Source organism: Microtus oregoni, unplaced genomic scaffold, assembly GCF_018167655.1.
Source record: "Microtus oregoni isolate MIOR12 unplaced genomic scaffold, Mior012 000014F_ref0000157, whole genome shotgun sequence".
Lineage (NCBI taxonomy): Eukaryota > Metazoa > Chordata > Mammalia > Rodentia > Cricetidae > Microtus > Microtus oregoni.
In genome coordinates this window covers 43,862,420-43,879,194 of record NW_024543073.1, presented here as the reverse complement: position 1 = coordinate 43,879,194, position 16,775 = coordinate 43,862,420, and the positions used below count along the sequence as shown (strand labels likewise).

The 16,775-nt window shown below is 43.6% G+C and overlaps 1 protein-coding gene across 1 annotated transcript; it reads right to left on the bottom strand.

Annotated features, from left to right (window-relative positions):
- Positions 1-266: 266 nt before the first annotated feature.
- On the bottom strand, positions 267-14,784 carry Tmem184c (transmembrane protein 184C; the record flags this gene model as incomplete). Its single annotated transcript, XM_041663328.1, has 10 exons — positions 267-848; positions 1,330-1,501; positions 1,929-2,028; positions 4,822-4,934; positions 8,018-8,111; positions 9,700-9,774; positions 10,544-10,749; positions 12,487-12,523; positions 12,616-12,746; positions 14,566-14,784. Coding segments are annotated over 10 exons (1,473 nt in total), but the record flags the coding sequence as incomplete, so codon positions are not given.
- Positions 14,785-16,775: the final 1,991 nt, after the last annotated feature.

Here is a 16,775-nt window from a genome sequence, read left to right as displayed (position 1 = left end):
ACCGAGTCGACGGTGGCACCATTTGTTGTTCTTATTTCTGGCTTTCTTGTCTGCGGGATTAAAGGGTAAAGACGTCATGCGGGGAAAGGAGACACAGACACGCGGTGGTCCCACGTGGGTGCACTTAATGGGGGAGGGGGTAACGACAAGTAAGGCACAGGCGTGCAGAAACGAAAGGAGAGGCGGGGGGGGGGGGGGGGGGGGGGGGGGGGGGGGGGGGGGGGGGAGGGAGGGGGTCGTGGCGACCCTCACCTTTTAAGAAGGAATGCAAAGGCTTCTGGGAAAGGTGTCCTGCGCTTGATCCGTAGTCCAGGGGAATGCTGGGAGCTGTAGTTTCGCAAGAGGAACAACATCTACTTCCAGTTTTCCTCAGTTGCCTATTGTTTTGTGTAGGCTTGAGCTTCTTCTGCTCGTCTGGGCATGTAATTGATGGCTTCTTCAAACAGCTGGTCTTCAGAGAGCATGTCCTGGGAAGACTCCAAGTTTGGATCGTCAGGAGGGTCCTGCTCCTCTTTTTTTATTTTATTTTTTATTAAAGATTTCTGTCTCTTCCCCGCCACCGCCTCCCATTTCCCTCCCCCTCCCCCCATCAGTCCAAAGAGCAATCGGGGTTCCCTGCCCTGTGGGAAGTCCAAGCAAACGTCTTCTCTTGGATGTCCTGATCCGAGAGATGGAATGCAACAGTGATTGTCTGTCCAAAGCATCGATACCGAGGGGTGAGGATGAGGATGACCTTGAGCCTGAAGAACTTGCATCACTTGGTGTTGTAGAAAGGAGACTTGTGTATTCAGTGTGCTCTGGGTCTTCCGGAAAACATTTTTGTTTGGGATAACCCCGCACGGTTCTTCCTATAAGACAATATAAAATTAATATCCAAAAGTTATTTTTACCATTGTATACATAATTCTATAACCACTCCCTTCCCCCCCTTTGTCTTCCCCAAATCTGAAGAGCCTGTATCATGGCGCTGCTTTCCATATTTTCTCATTTCTTAAATTACTAGAGTAAATGACCTTATCTTACGGATTTGGGTCAGGATGCCACACAAGCATGAGGACCTGAGTTCGATCCTCAGCCACGGGTACAAAGCTGGGCATATTGTAGTCCCCGTGCTAGCAAGGCAGAGATAGGATCCCTGAGGCTCTCTGGTCAGCCATCCTAGCTGAATCTCTGAGCCCCAGGACAACGAGAGACCCTGTTCCAAAACCCAAGCTGAACATCCTGAGGGACCACACCTAAGGTTCATCTCTGACCCCATGTGCACACACACAAACCTACCTTCCCAATATACACACTTACACTAACACAAGTTAAACAGCTGTTACTTACTGACACGTCTCATTTGGTCAGAAATGTCACTTTTAATATCGGAGACGTCCCAGATGGCGAGGAAGGAGTGGATGCATGTGCCTTTCTCTCCCTCTTTCACGTAAGGTTTATACGTGAAAAAGTAGTGGTGGGCCAGTGCTGCGATGAGCGTTTCAATACAAATGATGAAATCCTACAACAGCCACACAAATATCAGACATCTTTGGGCTTCGATCTAATTTTTCAAATTGCTAACTTTTCAAAGTTACTTAGAGTGTCAGTAACTTTGAAATATAATCCAGATTATATTCCTTTTCAACATTTTTCCCCACTTCATAACATGACAAGCAAGATTTGCATCTCTTTTGCTTTCCCTCACTCAAGAATTTCTCAATGCACTACACAAGCACAGAAAGGAACCATGCAGACATAAGCGGACCAGGAATACAATCAGTACCCATCAGTCCCTATGGGCCGTTTCTCTCGGGTTCTCGCTCCTCACTACAGAGTAAGCTAGCAGTCTTGCCCACTGTTTGCACGTTGGCAGGTTCTGGGCATCACTGCATTAAATACCTTAAACAGTACCCCCCCGCCCCGAGTTCAAAGACAGCCCTACTTACCTGCAGGCCTATGGCCGCAGCTTCAGGACTTTGCCATCCCCATCTTAGATTGTGCGAAAATACTCCAGCTTTAGCCAGGCCAAAAATAATTACTTCTTGCCTAGATGTCAAGAAGAGGTAAATGTCAAATCTAAATCATGAAATGACCGGCTGTTTTATGCAATTAGGGGCTAGGGAGGTGGCTCGGTAGGCAAAGCGCTTGTTGTGCAAGTGTGAGGAAGGTCCTAAGTGAGAAGCACAGAACCCAGGTAAGGCTGGCATGTAGCACACACACGTAAACCAGTATTCCTGAGGGGAACTGAGAGGTGGGACACAGTTTGGGGAAGACCGCAGGCCAGCAAGCCTTGTGTGTGTACAGTGAACAATTAAGAGACCCCCACCTCAATGCAAGACACGGACACCCAAAGCTCATCTCCACATGCACACATGACACGGGCATGTTCCCACTTACAATAAACACATAACATATACACAAAAAGATTAAAATACGCAACCACAAACAGTTAAAGCCTCAGTGTATCCTAGGACTACAAACTATCCTGCCTTCAGGACATATTCCCAAACAAACTGTGTTTACATTAAATATACATACCTTGCCTTTCAAATGTATTAGTTTCATAAGATGAATTTCATTATATATTCTCAGAACAACATTGATTTATATATTTTTTTTGTTCTGAAACCATGTACAAATAATTAGATTCTGAGTTCTAACAGTGTGTTTACATGTGCATACTAAGACTTTATTTTATTATTTATTTATTTAGATACAGGGTCTTTCTATGCAATTCTGGTTGTTCTAGAACTTGCTATGTTGACCAACCTGGCATTGAACATGAGATCTGGCCACCTCTGCCTCCCAAGTGCTGAGACTAAAGGCACGTGCCATCACACCTGGATAATTACTAGGATCAAAAAAATTACTATTTATTTTCGGCCGTGTATGGGAGATCGGAGGACAACCCGCTGGCGCCATTTCTTTCCATCTAATGTAGCTCTTGGGTGGAACTCCCCTCGTCAGGCTTGGCAAAGGCAAGCCTCTCTTCCTACTGACCCATGCCACGGCTCTACTACTCTGTCTTATTCCCCCTCCCTTTATGATCACTGAGTGTGACAGGGTTTCTGAGGGCAGCTGTGTTCTCTACTTCTGCTTTTACAAGGGTGCTGGGGATCAATCTCAATTCTTTGGTGTGCACAGCAAGGGCCTTTCCCTGCTGAGCTATCCTGCCAGTTTAAGGGTTATCTGAATTAGAATACTGTTGAGTTCCAGAAGTTTTTCTAGCATAAATTACGTCTGTAGAAGACAGCACATGATGTGTGCCCTCAGATGCTAATTATTGCTCTGGCAGTGCAGTTCCATGAATTTTTCTCTTTTCCTGTTACTGAACTGCTAAACTGGATAGGTCTGTCTATGTAAGTCTTATTACCTAGCCTGTTACTAATCTAACACCATGTCTAGGTTTGTTTGCTTGCTTTGTGACACTGAGGACAGACAGTAGGGCCTTGTATACACTATGCAGACACTCAAATGTATCTCCATCCCTACCTTGTATTTTAAAGGACACACACTGATAAACATTTCCCCCAAGCCATTAAATGTCTTCTCCTAAACTAACACTGTTTTATTCATGACAATCATAATTTTAAGCAATTTATTTTATTCATTTTGAGACAGGGTCACACTATGTACCTCTGACTGGCCTCACATTTGCTATGTAGACCCTGCTAGCCTTGAACTCATAGAGAATCACCTGCTTCTGCCTCCCCGGGGAGTGCTGGGATTAAAGGGTACACTACCACACCCAGCAGAACTATAATTTTAACGGTGGTATCAAGATAGTTAGGCTATCTCAAATTATCTTCATCTTTTAAATGTCATAGTGGCCGTCTGACTACTTCTTTGATTGTTTAGATACAAGATCACACACGGTGGCATAGGCTAATCTACAACTTGCTATAGAGAGCAGGCTGTCATCAAACTCAATGAGATTCTCTTGGTTTACCCTGAGTGTTGGGACTACAGGTATATACCACCACACAGGACTAAGATTGTGTTTTAAACATATTTCTAAAAGCTATTTTTTAATATTTATTTTTGTGTGAGTTTGGCCTGCATATGTGTATACAAGTAGAGTATCTGCAGATACCAGAAGAGGGCATTAGAATCACCTGGATCTGAAATTGCAGAGGGTTGTGACCACTAACTTTGTTGGTGTTGGGAACTCAACCCAGATCCTCCGAAAGAATAGCAAGGGCTCTTATCTGCAGAGCCATCTTTCCAGCCCTGTTTTTGTAAATCTTACAAAAGTTAAATGGACGGGTTTAAAAAAAATTCAGGGGCTGGAGAGACCAGTGGTTAAGGGCTTCCAGAGGTCCTGAGTTCAATTCCCAGCAACCACATGGTGGCTCACAGCCATTTGTAATGAGATCTATCGCCCTCTTCTGGCCTGCAGGCATACATGGAGGCAGAATGTTGCATACATAATAAATAAATAAATCTTTAAAAAAAATTTCGTGTGTGTGTGAGAGAGAGGTGGAGGGAGGGGAGAAGAGACTGAGACTGTGCAAGTATGTGCATGTTTCACAGAGGTCAGAAGAGGGCTTCAGGTCCCTTGAACTAGAGTGGCATGAGGTTGTGAGTCGCCATATATGGCTGCTGGGGACAAACTTTGGTCCTCTGGATATGCGCAAACTCTAACTGCTGAGCCTCTCTCCAGCCCAAAGACGTCTGCCTAGTTCAGACTGGCCTTGAACTGGTGGTCCTCCCTCAGTTTCCCAAGGGCTGGGACCACTGAGTCTGGCATTGTCTTCACATTACTGTAAAAAACTCCCTTAAACAACAGTTTTATTGGCATTTATAAAGAAAGAATATTTAAGAGCACGCAATACTTACCAGAATGAGAGCCAGACTACCAGTTTGATACAAAGAAATTTGCGAACAGGTTGTATAGGGCTGAGCTCTTCTTTCAGCACTTGATGAAACAGCCAGAGGCAGTACAGGGCAAACTAGAAACAAAAGCAACATTCATCATTCCGCAGTAGGAAGACAGGGACTGACTCTTAAAGCCGAACCAGAGCCTGCTCTACAGGAACATTCCAGGTGGAACTTAAGGCTGATTAGTCAATGTTTTAGTGCTTTTACTATGTTGCTGTAGAGATATATATATGAAATTTCTGGGGACATATGTACCATTTTTCCTGAAAATGTTTCTAAGTATTCACATACTGTAACTCAAGCAAAAAACAAATGACATGAACAGAATAAAAGATTTCCTTCAGTCAAAAGGGAAACATACCTGTTAAGCTTTTAAACACAAATTACCGTTACTTTTATAAAAACTCAATTATTATTATTATTATTATTAGCTAGTCTCTTGTGTAACATTTACACAACACACATGGTTTATAAATCAACACATTAGATAAGTACAGTTTCAATAAAATTGTGATCATGAAATCTACATCATACAAATTTCCCTGAGAGCAGTCTGTTAGTCTAGCTGGCCTGACTTCTTTAGAGTCAGTTCTAAAAACCAACCAGGACTTCAACAGCAAGAAGCATCTCTGAATTCTTACTTTCCCCATTAAAATGATAAGACACTTTATACTCATTTAAACTACTCCAGGACAGGAAAGCAGTAAGGACCCTTCTTCAGATCCTTGCAGTGGAGTCAGGGCCAAGCAAGATGCGTGTCCTACACTCACGGGCCCTGGGTTCTAGCTTCAGTACTGTTAAAAAAGAAATTGAGGGCCTAGTGGTGGTGGCACACACCTTTAATACAAGCACTCAGGAGGCAGAGGCAGGTGGACCTCGGTGACCTCGAGGCCAGCCTGGTCTACAAGACCAAGTTTCACAACAGGTTCCAAAACTATGAAGAAGCCCTGTCTCAAAAACTCAAAAGCAACAGCAACAACAAAAACCAAAAAAACCCAAAACAAACTGACTCTCGGTACTGAGCGATTTCTCTGTACATAGGAACTGTTACCCTGTTAAGCTGGGATCACACCCAGGGCTATGTGTGCTAGGCAAACACTCCATATTCCACCAGTCACAACCCAATTTTCTAACATATGTCATGACCTAAAATATTTTTGTTCCCCAATATTGTTTTCAACTAAAAGTAGCTAACTTTTGTGTGTTTGAAAATCTATCTAAATGCCAATGGGAAGAACAAACTATGCCCACAATGAAGAGCGTTTCCAGTCCTTTCTTATCATGGGTATTACATCCCAGAAGGCAAAAGCACTTCTGACCATTTCTTTAGACTATATTTCCAGAAAAAGGACTATGGGTCATTGTAGTAATAAGAGCGGCGGGGCTGCGTCCCCGCACCCGGCCGCCCGAACAGCTAGCTTTACCCGAAATAATTACACGGAAACTGTATTCTTTTAAACACTGCTTGGCCCTTTAGCTCTAGCCCTTACTGGCTAATTCTGATATCTGGATCAACCCATCTCTAATAATCTGTGAGCACCGGTCTTACCGGGAAGATTCTAGCCTACGTCCATCCTGGGTCAGAGCTTCATCGCGTGTGTCTGCCCGGGAGCTGGACATGGCATCTCTTCTGAGGCGTCTGCTCCCGAGAGGAGAGCTGTCGAGTCTGAGCTCACTTCCTCTTCCTCCCAGCATTCTGTTCTGTTTTCTCCACCCACCTGTGTTCTAACCTATGAGGGCCAGCCAAGCAGTTTCTTTATTTTTTTAACCAATGACCTTCCTCCATCAGGTCATGAAGGCAAACACGAGGGAAATCTCTGGAGACATACCACATTTATTTCCATTAAAAATTGTTTTGTTTGTTTTGGGTGTTTTGAGACAGGATTTTTCTGTGTAGCACTGGCTGTCCTGGAACTCACTTTGTAGACCACACTGGCCTCACACTCAGATTCACCTGCCCCTGCCTCGCACCTACTGGGATTGAAGGCATGCGCTGCCACGCCCAGAACCAATATAAACTTCCAACACTGTGTGTGGGTCACTGTATTTCAGTTACTACACTGTGGGAAGCACCACCCAAAGACACTCCTTATAGCCCTTAAGTTCCTACACCAGCACCCATATTTTTTTAAAACTTCAGTCTTGGCAGGGCAGTGGTGGTGCATGCCTTTAATTCCAGCACTTGGGAGGTGGAGGCAGGCAGAAATCTGTGAGTTTGAGGCCAGCCTGGTCTACAAAGCAAGTTCCAAGACAGCTAGAAGAACTGTTACACAGAGAAAAATCAAAACAAAACAAAAAAACTTCAGTCTTTATTTTCCTTTAATTCTAAATACAGACTAGATGATTGAGTTCTTTCTTTTTTTTTTTTTTGTTTTGTTTTGTTTTGTTTTTCGAGACAGGGTTTCTCTGTGGCTTTGGAGCCTGTCCTGGAACTAGCTCTGTAGACCAGGCTGGTCTCGAACTCACAGAGATCCGCCTGCCTCTGCCTCCCGAGTGCTGGGATTAAAGGCGTGTGCCACCACCGCCTGGCGATTGAGTTCTTTCTTTCTCTTTTTTCTTTCTTTTCTTTTGAGACAGGGTTTCTTTGTGTAGCCCTGGCTGTCCTGGAACTCACTCTGTAGACCCAGCTAGTCTCAAACTCAGAGATTTGCCTTTATGCTGGGATTAAAGGACTGTATCACCACTGCCTGATGAATCCTTCCATTTTTATTTAAACTTTATCCTTTTGTACCATTAGACGTTCCCTCCAACTGAACAGGCTGACTGTGTTGTTCTTCTCATTTAGAAGCACACGATGCAGCACTTGGGAGGCAGAGACAGGCGGATCTCTGTGAGTTCGAGACCAGCCTGGTCTACAAGAGCTAGTTCCAGGACAGGCTCCAAAACCACAGAGAAACCCTGTCTCGAAAAAACAAAACAAAACAAGAAGCACACGATGCTTTTACCCACAGCTATGCGGTAACAAGGGCAAACAGGTGTGCATGTAGTCCCCAAATCCTTCATGAACACATTACTGTACTTTTATATACATTAAAGCTGTTTCAAGTTCCATGTACAAATGAAAAGGTAATATTTTTTCTCAAGAAAAGTGCCTGATAACACTCAGCAACAGAAACTAACTTAGTATAGCTATGGGGAATGATGATTTACTTACGTATTCTGACACGTTATTTACTATAAACAAGTAAGTCCAAGGGTTGTGGAAACTAAAGGTCCCTTCACCGTAGACACCAACAATCTCACAGGTCCTTAAAAATGGCAAAACTCAACGTTAGGACTAACCAAGCAAACCCATATCTTAATAGGTCTCCTTTAGAGACTTATTTTATGTATATGAATGTTCTACTGCATGCAGACCTGTGCACAATGTGTGTGCAAGTGCCTTTGGAGGCCAGAAAAGGGTGCTGGCCACGCTGGCCCTAGATGTTACTGAACCTGAGTCCTATGCAGGAGTTCGGGGTGCTCTTAACCACTGCGTGCTCTCAGCCCTGAACACACACTTAAGAATTCCGAGACCATTTACTTCAGCATCGCTATGGATCATCTCTTGACTCTGGTCCCGGACAGAGGACATTCTTCTAGATGAGTATGATATGATTATTCCTTCTACCTTAAAGGAATGACAAACTCAGCGTCATTGAACTAGAGAATCATCACTAACTCCAGAAGACAAGGCCTGATTTTGAAAAGTGTAATGGATAAACATTGACTCCGGCTCACCTTTTCCCTGTAAACTATCTGGCAGATGCGTATCTGATTTTGGAAAGAGTGACAGATAAACATTGATCCCAGCTCACCTTTTCCCTGTAAACTACCTGGCAGATGCGTATCTGCAGACCCAGTTCCCCCACCCCCCTCCCCGAAAGTAATTTTTAGCACAAGTACTGGGTTATGCGCTCATCCGGTTTCTAAGCAGCAAACAAAGCATAAGCCATAAAGCGCTCCAGCTCAAGGGCAGAATAAAGAGCTGACCTGGTTTGTTTCAGTGTGGCTGTCTTTACTTTGTGAGCTGCAGAACTTTGAGGTCTAACAGAGGAATCATATAAATTGACACTTTGGATTTTTTTAAGGGAACGTTTCTGAGGTAGTTTCATTATGTTTCATATTTTGACATCAAATGGTTTTTGTCTGTGTTTGAGACTCCGTCTATGTAGACCAGGCTGGCCTCAAACTCCCAGAGATCTGCTTCCTCTGCCTCCTCGGTGCTGGGATGAAAGGTGGCACCAGTAAAAGACAGTGCTCCCAATAAACTTTTTTTTTTTGAGACAGGGTTTCTCTGTGTGGTCCTGGCTGTCCTCAAACTCACTCTGTAGACCAGACTGGCTTGAACTCACTGGGCTCCTCCTGCCTCTGCCTTCCAAGTGCTGGGATTAAAGGTGTGCGCCACCACTGCCCGGCTCCTAATAACTCTTAACAAGGTAGAAAATAAATCTGTGTGGTTAACCCAAAGGAGATTTTATTTTTTGTGTTTTACAGTCTGCTCTCAAAAGGATGTGAATCTCCTAACAATTCTTATACTGTTCACTGTAATAGAATCCAGATTTTATATATGGATTTACATTATTAATCAACATTGATTTTCTTCTTGTTTTTTCCCATTTAAAAACATAAATTATTTTTTTAAGATAGGGCCCAGTCTGACCTTAAACTCTCAATTCTCCTGACTCTACCTTCAAGTGCTAGGATTATTTGCCATGAATCACTACACTTGGTTTCTGTGGAATTAAACCCAAGGCTTTGTGCATACAAAGCAAACACTCTTATCAACTGAGCTATATTCCCTGGCATGTATCAAGAAGATAAAAAAAAACCCAGCTCCAGAAAGGTCACACTTACAAAGCTGTCACAGTGGTGATCGATCTAACCACACTGTATTGAAGCACTCCCAGCTTGCAGCGAAATAATAGTATTCTGCAAGAGAAGAGAACACCAAAGCTCAACTATTCAGTGGCATCAGAGCATCTCAAAGCCTCCAAACTGAAATCATTTACAAGGCGCGGAACAGAAGGATTAGAAAGTACTGGGACCTTGGTCTTTTCTTGTTTCCCACTCTTGCCATGATATACCTCAAATCAATAGGACCCAATGATCTCATCAACAGTCCAAATAAACCCGATTATCTCAGAAATTTTGCTAGAAGTGACAATGAAAACTCTAACACACACACACTCCAGGAGAGAAACTGAGGCACAGATCAACTGTGCATATATACCTGTGCATATGTAAGAATGTGTTCACAGAAAGATTTCCTGGGACAAGGGAGCCATCGATATTAGCAGCATATTCTCCAGGCTGTGGCCCAGACTGCACAGAGGAGGCGGTGAGCTGAGCTCCGGCTTTCCTCAGCCTCCAGACAGCAGGTGCACCGGCCGCACACCTTCCCACCACAATGGACTGGCCCCACAAACTCTCTTCCTTCATTGCTCTTGGCAGTCATTTTGTCCCAGCAGTGAGACAATTAGTGTGTGATCACAGACAAGATCATAGAGGCTCCTATACCCAGCTGTAAAAAGGATGCTGACTTAATGTTTTCTAATGTTCTCTCCTACAATACACTGATGAACTTTTCTACTAGAGTGATCACTCACAACATAAAAAGAAAACAAAACAACAATCAATAAAAACAGCTGACTGATACTGAAAGCCCACGCGGAGGCCCATTAAAGACAAACATACTTACTCTCCCATAGCCCAGGGTGGACAGCAGCACAGAGGACAGAGAAGCTTTTGTTGATCCTTAGCTTCCAGGTGGAGCACCAAGTTGGGGATTTGAGTTGCTACATACTTGTTAAGGAATAACATGAAGTTGTAAATAACATAAGCTTCGTAGCACTCCCTCAAGGTGTCCACGTAGATGGCGCAATGGGGATACTTCAAAGCTGACCACTATGAGAAAACAAGATGTTAAAGACCTGTCACTGACATAACGTGAATTCACCCTACTCATAGACGCTAACTCTAGAGCCTGGAGATCACGTCCCATGCTTGCTGCAAACTACCATAATCCAGAATGGATTCACTTGGGGAGGAGGCCAGGGAATGCAAGGCTGCATTCCATCACTGAGCTGCATCCCCAACCCTGTAACACATGCCTTGATGTGCAACAAGCAGTTTCAACACAGCTAACAAAACAGGTAAGTGCTGGGATAAATAAGGAATATAAAAAGAAAATTAATGGCATTCACAAATTATCTGAAATTAAGTGGAAAAAAATGATCACAGAAAATGCTCCTGAAGCCGGGCAGTGGTGGCGCACGCCTTTAATCCCAGCACTTGGGAGGCAGAGGCAGGCGGATCTCTGTGAGTTCCAGCCTGGTCTACAAGAGCTAGTTCCAGGACAGGCTCCAAAACCACAAAGAAACCCTGTCTCGAAAAACCAAAAAAAGAAAAAAAAGAAAAAGAAAAAAAAAAGAAAATGCTCCTGAAGACATCTGTGTGTGTGTCTTTCTTTCTTTCTTTTTTTTTTTCAGACAGGGTCTATGTAACCCAGATAGTATGGAACTCACTAGGTAGACCAGGCTGGCCTCCAACTCACAGAATTCCACCTGAGGGATGGGATTAAAGGGATGCAACACATGGCTAAAGCCATTTTCTTTATATCTAACCACCAGAGTAGTTACATCCACTGTGGAAAGTCTTTTGTCCTTTCCTTTTTCTCCTCTTTTGGGGGGTGAGGTGACAAAATAATAACGGGAAGGCATGATAGTGATCCTTGAGAATCTGCATCCATGGGTTCAGCCAACCCTGGAGCAGATACCTGTAAAACAGCCTCTGACCCCTGGTCTGCACTCTGGAACTCACTATACAGACCAGGCTGGTCTTGAACTCATGGGGGTTCTCTTATCTGCACCACTATCTCCTCAGCCTCCAGGGCTGTCACTATTATTAATTTCAAGCATATATTAAGGAGTAGTGGTGAGAGAATACATCCTTGCAATATGCCTACAACTGTCTTTAATACAATCGTAGGAAAAGAGCTACACATTAAAAACATTTGAAACAGCTTCATTTTTCATTACATTCTTTGCCAACATTAAAAAAAGTGAGCTTAGCCAGTTGCAGTGCTATATGCCTTTAATTCTAGCACTAGTGAGACAGACAGGTGCTGTGGGACAATGGTCTGCACCCTGTCAATTGTATTTTAATAAAGCAGGAAGTATAAGTGGGGCGACAAGAACAGGAAAATTTTGGGAAGAGGAAAGATTCAGTCTGCAGTCCTCACTCAGCTGCAGAGGAAACAAGATGAAACTGGCCTCACTGATATAAGGTAGTGAGCCATGTGGCTAACACAGACAAGAATTACGAGCTAATGTAAGATATAAGGATGAGTTAATAAGAAGCCCGAGATAATAGGCCAACTAGTTCATAATTAATGTAGAGTTCTGTGTGTTTCTTTGGGACTGAACAGCTGTAGGACTGGGGGAGACAGAAACCTCTGTCAAAAAACTGGGAGCCCTCTGTAAGTTCAGGGTCAACCCGGTCTCCAGAGTGAGTTCCGGGACAGCCAGAAACACAGTGAGACCCTATGTAAAAATAGAGAGAGAGAGAGAGAGAGAGAGAGAGAGAGAGGAGCCATCTCTCCAGCCCAAAAATTCTTAATACAATACAATAAAATATACTTACGGTACTCAAACTGTATACTGGGACCATCCAAAGAATTCTATCGAAAGTAAAACATATAATAACATTTAATATCATGTTTATGAATTATGTCAGTCAACACTAGTAGTAGCAAATATATTAAGACTTGACCTTATAATAGGTTTTTGAAGTTCTGGTTTTGTATGATGTATTACATGGTGCACAATCCCCCAGAAGGACACAGAGATTGTCAGTATCATAAAGACACCCGCGATAAAGGATGGATCGGTGTTTATTCCAACCTCGAAAGACAAAAGAACGCATTAGTTTAGATTCTGATATTAAAACTATAAAGATCAATATTTTTATTTCTTATGTTTTCATTTGATTTCTAATTCTCCTTGGCATTTCCAAAATAATTAGTAACAATTTTTTTAAAAGATTTACTTTTTAAAAACTTCTACGAATGTTTGGGTCTGTGTGTGGGTATGTGCATGTGTGGGCATCTGCTGAGGCCAGAAGAGGGCGCTAGAGTCCTTGGACCTGGAGTGAGAGGGGTGTGAGAGCACACACCTTTAGTGTGTGTCCAAGGAGGAGGCTCCAGGACACCAAAAGAGCCCTCCTCGAATAAAACAAAACATTCCCATACTATCTTTGCCCACGGAATCGTGTCTGAGTGAGGACCAGCACCGTGTGTGCCAAGGACTGATGCAGACCAAGTGTCCTCACAGAGTGCCGCTAGGAGGAAAGTTCCATGTCGAGCAGTCATAAACCACATGACAGGAAAAACAAGCTACCACAGCCACCGCTGCAGTCACTAAATGAGGAAGTTATATTTATATTAAGATTGCTATACCCAAATTTGGACAACAAATTTCAAATAACCTAAAAATTTAACAAATGAGAAATACTTAATGTCATAGTTTAATAGCCTGAACTAGCTATATGGACTATAAGCCAATAAAAGTTTAGTGAACAAAAGCACCCTACAAATATGGCTAGACACATTGTTTAACTAAAATATTTTCCACAATCAAAGGGGGGGTCATCTACATGGTATGTCATAACTCTTCCAAAATAAGTGTTTCTCAATAAAAGTACTTTCTGGTTATTAATTAATTAGTCGATAATTCTAAGTTCCCTTTATACATATATTATGGCTATGTTAGGTACCCAGTTTCCAATGCTTTACTAATGTCACAGCATGACATCAACACATAATGAAGGGTGGGTCAGAGAGATGGCTGCGCTAAGGTGCTGGCCTCCAACACTGCACTGATCCCTTGCGCTCCGCCCTCACTCAGCACTCAAGAAGGAAGGAGAGAACCAACTCCCCCAACTTGCCTGTCCTTTGACCTCCACAACTGGGCCATCCCACAAATACGCCAGCAAATACATTTAAGAAAAGAAAGGAAGGAAGGAAGGAAGGAAAGAAGGAAGGAAGGAAGGAAAAATGAATACACAAGGAACTTTGGTAAAACTTTTCCCTTGACTGAGAAAGAAAGAAAAGAATGAATACACAAGGAACTTTAGTAAAACTTTTCCCTTACTGAAGAGTAACTTCAAGTCTGGGAATGTCGCTCAGATGGGAGAATGCCTGCTTGCCTCAAATGCACACAGCCCTGGGTTCCATCCCCAGCGTTCAATAATCAGAAGCGCTGAGAATGTGCTTGGAGGATTTCTCTAGGCTACAAGGCAAATTCCAAAGAGCATGGTCTACGTGAGACTTTATCCCATTAGAGAAAGAAACAAATAAAAGTCATAACTTCAAACGTAAAACTAATTAGCAAGTCAAACTAACAGGAATCGTTTCGTTTCAGGAAGATCTTCTAAAATCCAGAATGTAGCTTTCAAGGTAGTTTATTTTATCTGGTTAAGACCAATATCTGTACAGCATATCTGATTTCCCAATCTGGGAATTGATGGGTATCGGCAAAGCATTCTAAGCAGCTTTAACTATTTTCTCCACCCGGTCCCACCTCCAGCTGTAGTGGCAAAATGAAATCAGACGGGTCAGTATGTTCAAAGACAAAATGTTTTTTAGACCCCAAGCATGACAGCGCAGACAAAGGGATTCTGCCAACTAGCGTAGGATAGGGCAGAGGTGCTGGACCCACCTACCTTTAGTTTTTGAGCATTCCAAACAAACAGGAAAACAGAGACGAGGATCAAAATTACATAAATAAGTACGAGCAGGCATCGGATCCATGGCCTCCAGTTGTTCCCATTACAGGTCTTTTTAATAAACAAATTAGTTTTGAACAGCTCAATAAACGAACCAAGCCGAGATTTTGGCGGGTTCTCTTCGTTTTCTTTCTCCTCTGGCTCTCTACAGGGGAAAATTCAGCAGCCGCTGGCACCGCGTCCTCGGGTTGCGCTGTGGTTGCGGCTGCCGCAGCGGCAGCAGCTCGGGATGCTCACAGGTGCGGGCTGCATCCTCGCCGGCTAACCGGCGTGCACTTGGTCGCCGCTCACCTGGGGGTCGCCTAAAGTCTTGGCTGCACCACGGCCCCGAGGACAGCCGGGGTGACCTGTGGGGGTCCCACCTGCAGCTGGAAGCCAGTGACTTCCTTCCCCCTGCTCTGACAGGTGAGTCTCCGCCCCCCACCCGGAAAACCTGGCTTGCAACTTCCTCACTCACGCTTCCGGAACTTCCACAGTAGTGGAACTCATCTTCGAAAGAAATGAGTCCACTTCCGTTTCTGATCAGATGCTCAAAGCCAACGACCAGCCGGGAGCTTCAAGCTAGGCAAACCCTGTCCGGTATCTGCCGCCCTTATGATTGGTCAGCTAGAGGAAGGGCGTGACTGTAACCTAGGTTACCAGAGGGCGGGGCGAGGGATGCAGGAGAGGGTAGCAGAGGACTAGTGGTTTCGCTGACTTACTGGGTCTTAGTGGAGCCGTGGGGGTTGTAGGAACTGAGACCCTTTCAGAAACACCTTCTTCATTCTTTAGACTTTATTCCACCTAACGGAAAGCTTTAGTGAACACTGTGGAGGGGAACTTGAGACAGCCTTTTTCTCAGACGGCTTCCCAATTGTCTTTAGGGGTGGAATCGGGAGCCAGCTGGAAAAAGACAGAATAGGAAACTTTCTCTTAGATTTTAGTCAGTTGCTAGAGTTTGAGCCCTAAGGAGGAATTTGTCTGCCTAATTTCTGAACCGAGTAGGAGAGTCATTAAAAAAAAAAAAAGCTCATTTGGAAGTAACTGCCAATAACTGCCAATATATGTTCACATTTGGAACTTGTGTTAAAACTGGCATTCTGACATCGTATTCTATGCACTCAGCTTTTAGCTATATAGGTTTGCAAACAAAACAATGGCAAATGGGATCGTAAAGTCTTTCTAAATCAAGGGAACAAGCAAACATCTGTGTCCAATTAGATGCATGAATACGACCTGTAATGTCATTTTCTGAAATGAAACACTATATTATTTTCTTTACCCATATATGAGTTAAAGTACCGAGAGACAGGGAGTTTCCACTTCACAGATGATCTGCACACAAGTGCCTAGAGACAGGCAGTTTCCACTTCCAGGTGAGAAGTTTCAAGTGACAGATTTGCCCAAACATTTTCTCTGACCTTGAATTCTGCTTGATTTTTAAATACTTGGTTTGTCAAGTATACTGTACATAGTCTGAGTTCCAACAAGATCTCAGCTCCACAGTCACACAGTAGATCCTGTATTCTGTGACCTAAAAGAGCTTTACTACTAGCATGTATGTGTGAATGCGTGCCACAGCCAGTGTGTGGGGGATCAGAGGACACAGCAACCTGGTGGAACTGGTTCTTTCCTGCGGTCTTCGTGTGGGTTCTGGAGATTGAATGCAAACCGTAAGGCACGTGCGGTAAACACCTTTACCTGCTGAACCACGTGTGTGTATGTATGTGATGTATGTGTGTAGGCCAGAAAACAATATAAGCTGTTAGGCATTGTCTTAGGGTTTTTATTGCTGCGAAGAGACACCATGACCACAGCAACTCTTATAAGGAAAACATTTAATTGGGGTGGCTTGCTTATAGCTCACAGAAATTTAGTCCCTCATGGTAGGAGCATGGTGGCATGCAGGCAGATGTGGTACTGGGGCTGAGAGAGTGCTTACATCTAGACAGAGGCAATAGGAAGTGGACTATCACAGTGGGAGAACCTTGAGAAAAAGACCTCAAAGGTTGCTACACATTGTGGCCTGGATTAAAGGTTAGCCAACCTCCTCCAAGACCACGCTTCCTCCAACAAGGCCACGCCTCCTAACGGTGCCACTTCCATTGAATTTACGTGGGCCAAATGTATTTGAATTACCATGGACATTATCCTCCTTATTTTATTTT